The 12,647-nt window shown below is 37.1% G+C and overlaps 1 protein-coding gene across 1 annotated transcript in view; it reads left to right on the plus strand.

Annotated features, from left to right (window-relative positions):
• Positions 1-9,152, plus strand: part of LOC591393 — a 73,502-nt gene extending 64,350 nt beyond the window's left edge. The window contains exon 6 of the mRNA XM_030979264.1: positions 536-9,152. Coding sequence (XP_030835124.1) covers positions 536-2,398 — 1,863 coding nt within the window. The 3' untranslated portion in view covers positions 2,399-9,152. The remainder of the gene's footprint in view (positions 1-535) is intronic.
• The last annotated feature ends 3,495 nt before the right edge of the window (positions 9,153-12,647 follow it).

Here is a 12,647-nt window from a genome sequence, read left to right on the forward strand (position 1 = left end):
AGTATTATTTGCCCATCAACAGGTGGGCTTTTAGTCTCGTGCTAATTCATCCACCACTCTCTTCCTGAGCCAAACTCTTCAAGATTTCCCTAAGCCTATGGCACAGGTTGGCTGAAAGGAAGAAAGCAATAATTCAATTAAACATTTGTATGTAAACTATTATGAATTCCCTTAAATCTATTTCCCACTGAACTGTTGGTAAAAAAAGAAACACTCTTTCTTCTCATGTATCTTTTTCTGTGTCTTACCTATTACTTGTAGTAGATTTGATACTAGATTGGGACATGTGTGTCTATTTGTATCCATGCCTGCCATACATAAATTATGCAATGTATGCAATATGCATGACATGTTGAAAAACAAAAGGGATGTATATGAAAATAAAAGTACCGGTAGTTGTATTTTTTTTGTTCAATCTTTTTCGTGACAGAACTTTAATTGTCATAGAACATAATTTGACACTCTGATCCTGACCATTTCATATGTTAATGCAAGTAATTAATTTTTTTCTTGTTATTTTCTTGATTTTCTACAGGGATGCAAGCAATGTGAAGAGTGCTTCACCAGTACGGGAAAGCAAGGAGATGCTCATGTCATCCAACAGAGGTCAGAGGTCACAGCCAGCAGCTTCCTGTCTAGGGAAGGATGCCTCTCCATCTCCTCCTCATCCTCTGGCGGAGAAGAAGGAGTCCTTCGGGAGCCTTGGAAGGGGTCCTCTGGCCTGGATCAGGTCACTCTCTCTCCTCTAGGCAACAGTCTCAGCTCTGGCGATACCAGCGATGACAACCCCACCCGCTTAGAGAGACAGAAAGTTGCCAAGCCCCATCGGAAACATGTCCGCATCTCTGATCCAGGTAGTGATGAGTCAGGGTCGGGTCGACTGAAGCTGCCAAGTCAGCGTGGAAGCTCCCTACCTAGGATGAGCAGAGAGAAAGGGTCGAGTTCAGATGAGATTGGTGAGGTGTGCAGTGGTAGATTGAAGCATCCCCAAAGCAGGTTGGGTATTAGAGGAAAGCTGGTATCTCCGAGAGTAGTCAATAACAGGTTGTCCAGTTCAGATGAAGGGACAGGTTCTGGTGGTAGGTTGGTGTGTAGGCAACGGAATGAGAGTGATAGCTCCCATGAAGGCAGTGAAGGTTCAGGGTCATTGGGGGAGAAGTCTAAGCTACCACAGATGAGGAGACCAGCCTCCAGGATGCAACGACCAAGACAGATACAACGACCAAAGGCTGGCCAGCAACAGGGAAGAAAAGCTGATGGGAAGGTATCCATCGATGGCAGAGGTAACCCATTGAGCAGGCTGCAGAAACCAATGTCAGTCCATAAGGGAGATGCTAGAGGAGAGCAGGGGAAGGCTGTTCCACCACAAGAGCAGCAAGGAAGTTTAGAGTGGCAGCAGCTGCAGCTGCAACAGCAACAAGACAAACTTCACAGACAACACCAGGCTGCTCATAAACAGCAACAGGAGAATCAACAGAGACTGCACAACCAACAGCAACAACTGCAGAAAGATCAGCAGGAGAAGGTGACAGCCAATCTGCAGAAGCATCAAGAGATATTGGTTGAGCAGCAACAACAGCAACTCAAGAGGCAATCGCAGCTGCAGCAGAATCATATGTGGCAGCAGCAGCAACAGAAGAGCCAAGAGCTGGCCATGCCCAAGTTTGCCCGTCCCCAAGGAACGATCACAAAGCGATCAAGCAATCAAGACTTGACGTCGTCACAACGAAGATCACCAGAAACTGTGAAAACCACTCAGGAATTGAGGCATTCTAGCCCTGATCTCATTGACAATAAAGTTTCCTCATCTCAACACACAGCAACAGTACACACCCAAGAGAAGCAGAATGGGGCTGATAAACAAAGCCTCAAGTCTCGTCTCCCTGCACTATCATCCAGACTGCCTTCCAGTCGTCAGCCTACCAACGGCGCAGTGAAGCGAGACTCCAGTAACCCTGCACAAACAAAGAACATTGCTAATGGCATTCCAGTCCATAAATCAAAGATGCCCAGCCCCAAGTCTCCCAGACGTACTATTCCTACCAGTAATGTATCCAAACTCCAGAAGGGGTCACCCCTTCCTGAAAGGCGGATACCAGGCATGGCGAACAGCCCTGTGGCGAGACAAGCTGGAGTCCAGCTTCAATGCAACCAGAACAATAACCCAACAGTTGCTCCGAGAGGGCAACTTCACACCACCACCCTCACCACCACCACCACAACCATCACTTCTACCACACTACCACAAGCCTCTTCTGGAGCTCAGGTTTCCAAGCTCCCATCTCCTGTGAAATCCAATATCAAACCTCCAAGTAGACTAGCACAGCCAAAGGTCAAAGTTCAAAGTAAGATTCCCAAAGGGTCAGGTATTCCAATGAAGAGTCGAGATGCAAACTGAAATAGTCCAAAAAGACACCACACCAAAACATCAATGCTTGTATTTGTATGTTTCAACAGTGAATATTTACTTAATTTATTTAAATACATGATGTACTTATTGATTAGCACAGAAAGTCAAGAGGATTTGATAAGCAACTCAAATTGTGAAATAAAAATTGAAGAATATCTGGACTCTGGAGGAATCGATGAGCAACTCCAATTGTGAGATATCAGGAAGGAGTGGCATTGAGCTTCAGTGTGGCAGGTACTGCTTTGAGAAGAAAGAAAATGCTGCAAGTGATTTTCTCAACTTTGCTGAATGTATTGATCCAAATAACCCAATAAAGGCGTATTAAGCAATTCAGAATGACTTTGGGACATCTTCTCATCTAAAGCAAAGCCATCACATAGACTTCAGGAACGAGTCATCTCAAAACAAATCATTTATGTACAACTAGGATATATGAAATGACATTTAAAAAAATCTTAAACCAGGGTTCTACGAGCTAGCGGATAAGAGTATGATAAGAGTATGAACAAATTAAGAATGATGTAAAACACTGGGCACGGCACTCAAGTCCGACTTCGGTTCTATGCAGGCTTTATTCCTTGTAAGCAAGTGCGTCTAGAAGTCATCGCACAATCTCTTTTATTTTTATCATGAGTGTTTGCAAACTTTAAATAACTCTTTACAGAGGTAATATTTGGAACATGACATGGAACCTCTACTATACAGGAAATAATAGTGTTTGGTACACTTCAGAGTACCCTTTAAGATGGGAAACTCCCAACCCCATCAAGGTGACAGAATTGGTATGAAGCTAGGACACCTTAAACAGGTGCACATTGGGAGAGGTGATAGTGATGACGAGAACGATACATTACAAGACATGTACTTCATAGTATGCTGAAGGAAGGGGAGAGGTATCATGTGCACTCTACATGTAGGTTAAAATTCCTTTGAGCGAAAGGTCTTGAAAGTAAGAAGGTGAAGGGGTAAAAGATTCAGAATTACTCGCTGGCACAGAGAGTAATTCTAAACACTCTACAATCATACTGGATCAGAACATCAACAAACTTGAAGGAATTGAAAATACTGAATTGAGCATAAACATAGCAGTCATTCCTGTTTGGGACTACAGTGATTGTATGATACAATTTTAATATCCAATAATTTTGAATTACCCAAAAAGGGAGCTTTGGTGTTGGTTTTGTCTCTACAAATCATTTCAATTTTATTGGTAAGACTAACCTCAGTATAGCATTAATCAGTATTACCGGTAATCAGACTACAGGCGACTAGATGATAATGGAAGCTCAAGAGGATGTAAGATTTTGTTATGGATTCCACAGAATCGAAACAGAATTGGACATTAATGAAATTTAATCTCTTAAAATATAACAAGAACAGGAATCTGATGGATTTATATGGTCACAAAAGTGAGGAAACTTACTTAAGAAATGATTATATTTCATTATGTTATTAAGTACATGTATATCATGAGATGGATGAGGAGAAAATAGAAATTGGGCAAATGCTGCAGTTTTAAAAGCTGTAAATTATTCAACAGATGGCGAGAAAAGTGGTATGTTAACACAAAATAGTGCTATTTAAGGCTCATGTACATAAGCATATACTGGTGTGTACAAATTACTCTTGCAATTGTATTTATAGCTGTGCATAGCTGTGCTTGTTTGTGAATATCAGAAGTCTGTGAATATCTAAATTGCATATATAGATTGTAGCTGTACAGCTTGTTATTTGCATATCAGATTTCTCTCTTAATGAATAGGAAAGAGCAGAAGTAGGAAGAGTTGCAGGAAATTGAAGATAATGCTCTGATATTACAGTCCAAAACCCTGGCCGCTGACTTAATCCTGATAATTGATCAAGGAGTCTTTATGTATACATTACACTTACTGCAATTTTGGCTCGATTCTTATAATAGTGAGTTTATAAATACCTTATTCGAACAGATGCATGACGGCCAGTTTAATAAACTGAACAATACATTCAGGCTCTGCATGAAAGCAAAATATAATGTAGCCAATTTCAAATCTTGATTTACGGATGCCCTGTCTTTGTGAAAGCTCATTATTCCCATCCAATAGCTTTTTCTATCATTTTGGCCTTATTCACTCTTTGAACGAGTATAATTTGGAGCTGTAATGCAAGTGGCACTTAAGCACTTCCACTTCCTACAATATTGTAATAAGTGATCAACAACTAAAAGGGTTTATCTCTTATCCTTTAGCTCAAAGTTAATTTCCATCTGGCTTTCAACGGATGAATTTCTGTCAAGTTACAGTAGGGTAAGATATTAATTAAAGATTGTGGTAAAATGAAGGAGTCATTGATATCTGATCCTAAATTGCGTTTTAGAAAATTAATCTAGGGAGCAAATTACGGTAGTCCAGGACCAGGGGATTAGTTCCAGGGGCTAGCACACCTTGGGTGTTTATATTAAGACTATGATTCATCCACCTGATGGAAGGAAGAACCCTGGTAGCTAGTCTATGACCTCCAGTCCCCTCTAGAACACACCCCAGCCCCCTCCCACTAGACAAGACATTGTCATCTCTCAGAAAGGTTGGGGAGCGGAGACTAGCGTTAGCTCGATTGGCAAGCCATCGAGGGCTTCCTCGCAGAAAATCGAGGGAGATGAAAAGACGTCAATGAGCTGCTGTCCACCAATCAGCCAGCCAGACAGACAGATGGAATGATTTCATATCTTTCTCTGTCGAGCCTGAAACTCGTTCCTTCACCAATCAGTCAACGCTTGGACAAAGCTACCTTAAGTTGATATCGAGGATGTGCCGTTCAGCCTAGACAGATTAGCTGATTATTCACTCGCTTTACTCATTTTTTCCCTTGTCAATCTACAGGGTGGTCTCTTCACAAATCAGAACGTGACAGAGCCCTTGACTAGTTTTTATGGACTATCGATATCCTGGACTCATTAAAGCATCCATATTTACAGATTTGAAATTGGCAGCTCTAAACTGTTTCAATAAAATTGTAGCAGTTTTCGATGGTTATAGAGGTCTTTATCATTGCAGGGAGTTCACCCTTCCACCTCTGTGACAGCTACATTAACCTTAATCTTTGCAAATGACGGCATAGTTTGAAATGAATACAAGTTCACCAATTATTTTAACATATTTGTGGCTTACACCCAGTAAATAAGATCGATTGATCGATCTGCATTGAAAAACAAGTCGGAAAAATTCTTGGAATCAGCGGGACTTGAACCTGCATCTACTGCTTGTCCAATGTCCAATTAAACACATGTTTGATACATTTTCATTACAACTCATGTAGTTTCAATAGGATTTTTTAATTTTTACTACCCCAAATATAGCTTTAATGTAATTATGCGTTTAAATAGATGTACATGTATTTCTAATATTTCTATCAAAGGAATTCATATAGGGCCGGTGGGTAGTCCTTTTAGGGTATGACTCTTATCTCAAGTTTATTATTAAGTACAACAAATTGTCCAATATAATTGTACTTGCATTTAGATATCTCTAAAAAGTGTAATGATCCTGATGATAATAAAGATATAAAGTTGGTTGATATTACAGTACAGACGTACTATCTGTATTACACCATATTCAGGGGGTGGGGGTTGCTTTGAATATCACTGAGAAAAAAATATTTCGATCAGATTTACTTTAGCTGGCATTTTGTAGAAATTGTTATATTTCTGGACTCTGAAAATGTTGAATGCAATGTTGCATATAATTAGCTGTAAAGGAAAAAAGAATGAATGAAATTGACATCAGTGATTACATGATATATGCCAAGTATATTTTGGTCTATAGATTGACACTGAGATTACAATTGATATGATCAAACTATGGATTGTGATCATTATATTAAGGAGACTGCAAAATATTTAGTAATTCATTAACAGAACTCTTAAGCTTTGTTTTGTCACTTTTTTTAAAGTGTTAGATTTGATGTTTTCTGTCGCTGCCTATTATATAATATTAGTTTGCAATACTTGCTGCATGATGTCAACAAATATCTCTAGCATTTGTTTGGAGAAGTATGTCTCTGACTCTAAGAGATTATTTTAAAGTTTCATTAGTTGCTACTGTTTGTTTTCTATTTCCAAGTTAATATATTGGAAATCTCTTCCGTGTTGTTTCAAATGAGTTTTGGATAGGACTTTACTATTGTGTGTGCTTTGTGGCGATGATGTTTTGTGTCTGTACTTTTGTCACTGTTCAAAAAACATTTATCAGGCTACATGTACATTTGTAGCATTATGTAATGTTATGTTATGCTTCTAACGCTGACACTGTCTTTGCTTGTATTGAGTTGTTTTCTTTGTAATTAATACATGTCAGTATACTAACATGTTCTTCTATGTTTATAAGCTGTTTAGTGAATATTTCTGTAGTTTATTTTTTTATGTTTGAAAAGCTCTAAATTGTTGCAGTCTCTTTCTTTGTAAGGATGTATGATAAGAATACTATTTACTTCTTCATCATGTTCATATAAATATGTAAAAAATGAATAATCTTTATCAGCTGATAATCCTAAAATAATTGAATATGGTATAATCACTTCAATGTCCTTTCACGTGTCAGATTGCTATATTGTGTGTTTGGAGCCAGAAGGGCATTGTATACTATAAAGCATAGTTTAATTCCCTTCTTGCTCATAATGTACGTCATTTGATCAAGAGATTCTGACTTGTATTTGTAACCCTTTGTATGGCCCAAAGAATGAATTATTCAGAACTTTCAAAAATATTTATCCTGAATGTACAAGTATAATATTCAAATGCAATTTCAAAGTCGATTCAGTTTGTATTCTTACATCCAGTCCTAGTCTATGTGACAGGCAGTATTATGCTTCATTCATATTGTATATCTGTCCTGTTAAAATGCTATTATTTGTATAACTCTGTGTAATGTTACTTGATATATTAAGGAAGTTATATATGTATAAAGAGAATTTTCCTGTTTTCATTTTCTAATTGTTTATTTCTTGAGTTATATCCTGCCAAACATCCATTTCGAGCTTATATTTTTTCATTATACATATAAATTGAGAAGAAAAAAATCACATTGATGTATAATTTGCCCTTAAAATATCATCCCTTTAGTTATCGTGCCAAATATTAGAATGAAATTCATGAGTGTCATGACATATACTTTCATCAAACATTCCGCAATGTAAACTTTAGCATCAGATTTCAGTATAGAATTATTCTTGTCTTAATAGAGAGAAGATTATGCCAGTTTGAGAAGTAAATCACTGTTTGATTGGCACGCAAGTCAAGGAGGTGTAAATGTCTCAAAGAGATTCTAGCCATGATAGTCTAGGTTGCAGACCTTGTTATAAGTGTTATGAATGGGTCCTAGTCCTAGACTTAACAGTTTTAATTATACATATTTCTGCAATATAGGGTCTGCATGCTAGACTATCATTGAGTTTAATTCTTAATGTGCAAATTAGCTGTACAGAAAGATGGTCAGTAAATGTATTTAGATGGTGTTTTTTCTTCTTCTTCTTCTTCTTCTTTTTAAAATAGATTTGCATAATGAATTGAGAAGCAGAAGAAGCTAATTGCATTTGAATAGAAGATTAGTTGTGCCATAGAAGCTCTATAGTGAAAGTCTGTCAATTTCTCGATCTTCGGGTAAAACATGTACAGATATGACAATGTGGTGCTGTGTATGTGATATAGCACCAAGAATGAAAATGTGTTACCATGAAAATGATGTAAGGAGTAAAACAAACAATTGTTTTTGTATCTTTGCATTTTACCAAAATATGTATCACAATGTAGTATTATACAGAAGGAGGGATAACAGCTTGTGGTCATTTTCATCATATTAATGATATTTATTATTGCATCTAAATTGCAGTTTTGGTCAAATAAAAAAATATTTATGACTTAAAAGTTGTCACAAAAATTGTTGAGAAATTTCTTGCTCTGCAGCATCAGTACATCATTCATGGTAACATAATTTTAAAAAGCAAGTGATAATATATAAGGGCAGATTGTATAGTGTCATAACATGTAACTAAGTATGTAGTGCTGTACACAGATGCAAAGTAGCTTGTGCTTGAAATTGACTACTCTGTAGTAGATCTCTCTCTATATAAATGTTATAATATAAAGAGAGATTTTAATCCAGCTGTATAAGAACTGATGTAAAGAAAAGTGCAATCAAATTTGTTTTTTTCAAATGTTTGCCGTTTTCTTGAGTACTTTTGTGCCATTTTGAAAAAATATGTTTCTGAATATGTAGAAATATACAAAAAGAGGTGATTTGATATATAATATGTTAAAAATTTATTTTTGTGAACATTGTGGTATAATTTTTGAATTTCATAGGTTTCTTTTTCTTTTCTTCATATGTATGTGGTTTGTACTATTATTTGTGCACCTTATTTCTCAATTTGATTGAATGTGTAATTTTGTAATATTGTATCTAAGCATCCTTAAAAGGATGTAGGGATGAAGTTTTGTCTCCTTGTGTCTCACCTGCTCCCTCTCTCTCTTTCTCTATCTCTCTCTCTTTCCCTATCTCTCTCTCTCTCTCTATCTATCTGTCTATCTCCACTTCACTCCTCTCATCTCCTCTCTTTCCTAAGATACAATGGTTACTTCAAGGCATGTAAAAATTCAAATCTTCTGTACTGTATCTCTGTACATATGATCTTGTTCAAGTCACAATGTACACAATTGGTAATGTGCATATAGTGTGTGTAGCTGTCAAAATTAAAACAAACAGACTCCGGGAAATAAGCTTAAGGTGACCACTGATAGTCATGTAGAAATGGTGCATCAGAAATCTACAAATATTGTGCCAAATCAAGAATGGAATTTAATGCCTTTTTATTGAAAAGAAAATAGCTTGCTTCTCTTGAAAGGAACAAAATTATTCGGTACGGTATTTTGTGTCAATTTTAAGCAATGCTGGAAACAATTACCAGCAAATTACCTGACCATGGTAAGAGATAAAATTTAATTTAATTTTTGCCAACTATAAAAAAAATGCTTATTGGGACGTGCATAAAAACTGGACATCTAATAGAGGAACTGATTTGAGTATATTTTTCTAAAGATTTGCACACATATTAAGGCTTTTAGTTATAATATAAAGGAAATCTAGAACATACTTGATATTGTGATATTCTTTTTGCTAACAAATTCAAGCCATCAAACAAAGGCCTATTATAACACTTACATTTCTAAAATATGAATGCTGGAATAGAGATGTATTACATCTCTTAAAGGGGATGACAGATTTGAAAGGATGTGGTAAATTAGATGAGTTTTGTAACATAGTGAATGTTAAGAAATGATTGAATTCAAAACAGGTGGATTGTCTAACATTCAGCAGATGTAGAAAAAGAACATGTCTGTTCACAGCCAGAAGGGTGTTAACTCTCTGTTAAAGTATAGGAATTAATGCCCCTCTGGCTCCAAAAAGAATGATAAGGAGGAGAGTTGTCATCGCCTTCCTTAGGAACTAGAACAGAAATCTGTCGATGAGTAACATGGGGTTGGGGGAGGTGGTGAAGAAGAATTAGGACTATTCTTTAAAGAGTTGTCATCACATTTTATTTAAAACATCTGTTTGAATGTGTCACACAGAAACAAAGACTGGGGAAAACAAGTTTAGAAACAAAAATGATGAGTGAGAAAGTTTTAATAACTGGTAAAGTGTAAAGCTGTTTGGAATCATGTCAGGATTTTTTGTACTTTGATTTGGGATGCAATGTGTAAAGCAGGAAGGAAGAAGATGATAAGAAGATGACATCATAATTATGATGAAAAAGTTGGCTTATTCGCTCTCTCTCTCTCTCTCTCTCTCTCTCTCTCTCTCTCTCTCTCTCATCTCCATCTCTCTCTCATATTATCATAAGTGGTATGAAGATGACTTATCAAGTTAAGATTAAGCTGGGAGGTGGAAGAGATATCGGCCTTCTGATGATTTAACAACGAACACTAGTGCGTCAGGTATGCATTTTATGGGAAATTGAGATATGTGCTGTGCGGAAATGTTTCTCCAAAGAATTCAATTAACTCCAGTAACTTTGGGGAAGAAATTTTAGTGGAACATAGCATTCAACTTTTTTGATAATGTATGTTTCAGGATTAACAAATATTGTGCTTAAATCTTTAGAGTACTGGATAACTTATGAAACTGCGGATGTGTTGAAAATGGCATGGAATAATAAGCACAATTTTTTTTCTGAATGAAGAATTGAGCAAGGTTCACAGATTTGTTACATGTACTTCCTAGACTCTGGTATCAATATAAAAAGAGATAAAATCATAAAGTGAAATTTTGAGAGCACTAATTGCTAATAGCAAAATGATTGTGTACTTTCTCTGTATTAGGCCCACCGCTGGAAGTAAAAGAAAGCAAAAGATTTAGAACCAACGAGTATAAGAAAGGGGGAGAAAAAGATGATAGTGTTTTGATTAATAGAGTGTGCACCATTTTTTCAGTGGATCTGTTGTTTTTGTGAAATAAATGTGGATAATTTTGTCATAGGAAGAAAGTTTAGAATTCAGTGAACTAGGGCGAATATTGTAGACTATCTATTTCAATGTGTTTGCTGGAATATTTCCTTTGTACAGTGCAGTTCAATGTGAGATTTTACGAAATCAAAAGAAAAAAATATCTGCAGATATTAGACTCAATAAATGTGGGATGTACTTGCCATATATCTGTTGTGAAGATTATTTAACTTTTGTTGTTTATTTCAAGAGTCAGGTGGTGATGATGACGACGACAGTGATAATGATGCAGATGTTGATGCCGATGATGGTGATGGTGGTGGTGTTAATAATGGTGCTGGTGATGATGATGGTGATGATTTTGAATATTGTGGTAATGATGATGATGATGGTGGTGGCATTGTTGGTGGTGATGGTGATGATCGATGACAGTGATAATGATGCTTATGATGATCGTGAAGATGATGGTGATGATGATGATGATGATGATGATGATGATGGTGGTGTTGATGGTGATGATGATGCCAGTGGTGGTGTTGATGGTGATGGTGATGATTTTGATAATGATGTGGTAATGATGACTTTGGTGATCATTATGTAGTTGATGATGATGACGTGGTAGGTCTAATTCAGTATCCATTTTCCTCTGAGAAATTTTCATTCAGAATGCAGTTTCTTATATTGTATGGGTGTTTCCTCAGAAACCTTAAATGGACACATTTCCCATGAAGCTGATGCAAAATATAACATGTATATTTCTAATTTTAAATATAATGTGCATTCACCACGACTTGCGTATGTTTCTCATCAATTACTAACTACAGTTTTTAAGAAAAAAAGAGAAAAAACCCCAGAGTTTTTAAGGGCGTTTTGAAAAAAAAAGGGAGAAAGGGAAACGCGCAAAAGGAGAGCGTTTCTATTTTCTCATGGGAATGCAGTGATCTCATCTTATTGGATGCAGGTGGGCTTAAAACAGAACAATAGAAAAGTTCGCTCACAAATGCCTTGAGCGCTAGATATGGTCAATTTACTTTGATGGTTCTATCCACACGCCCTTTCAGTCCCACATGTTGAGAAAGATGTTCATCATCAGACCCAGATGTAGCGGGATTGTTGGTGAATCATCGCCAAAGCTGGGCGGGAAATTAAGGTTGGAAGTAGGATGGCTGGTGCGTGTTTATAATATGATAGATAAATATGTGATAGTAGATAGATAGATACATACATACATAGATAGATAGATAGAGGGGGAGATGGAAAGGGAGGAAGGAGGAGGAGAGAGACCACTGGTGAAGACAGACTTGGTAGAGAGGGCCACATAAAGAAAAGATGAGGGGATGTTCAACCGTCACAGTAAATATAACAATACCAAGGACCGTGTACATAAACCAGGCGTGGACTGACGAGAGCGATATAATTTATAAAACCGTATATAAAAGCATATATGTATAATTATGTATATATATTAGAGAGAAAGAGAGGGAGGGAGGGAGGGAGGGAGGGAGGAGGGAGAGAGAGAGAGAGAGAGAGGGAGAGGGAGAGGGAGAGGGAGAGAGAGAGAGAGAGAGAGAGAGAGGGGTGCTAATCAAGGAAGAAATATAAAAAAACGAATGAAAAGCATAAAGAGATGGGGAGCAAGGGAGGTGGGATATGGTGAGGGGTGGATATCCCAATCTTTCAACAACACTTGGAAGCATCTGCGAATGATTTTCCATCGCAAGATAATTTACCGCGAGAAAGTTCAAGACAAGGAAAGCCTAGCAAGTG

Source organism: Strongylocentrotus purpuratus, unplaced genomic scaffold, assembly GCF_000002235.5.
Source record: "Strongylocentrotus purpuratus isolate Spur 01 unplaced genomic scaffold, Spur_5.0 spur5_scaffold_10, whole genome shotgun sequence".
In the NCBI taxonomy this organism is placed as follows: Eukaryota; Metazoa; Echinodermata; class Echinoidea; order Camarodonta; family Strongylocentrotidae; genus Strongylocentrotus; species Strongylocentrotus purpuratus.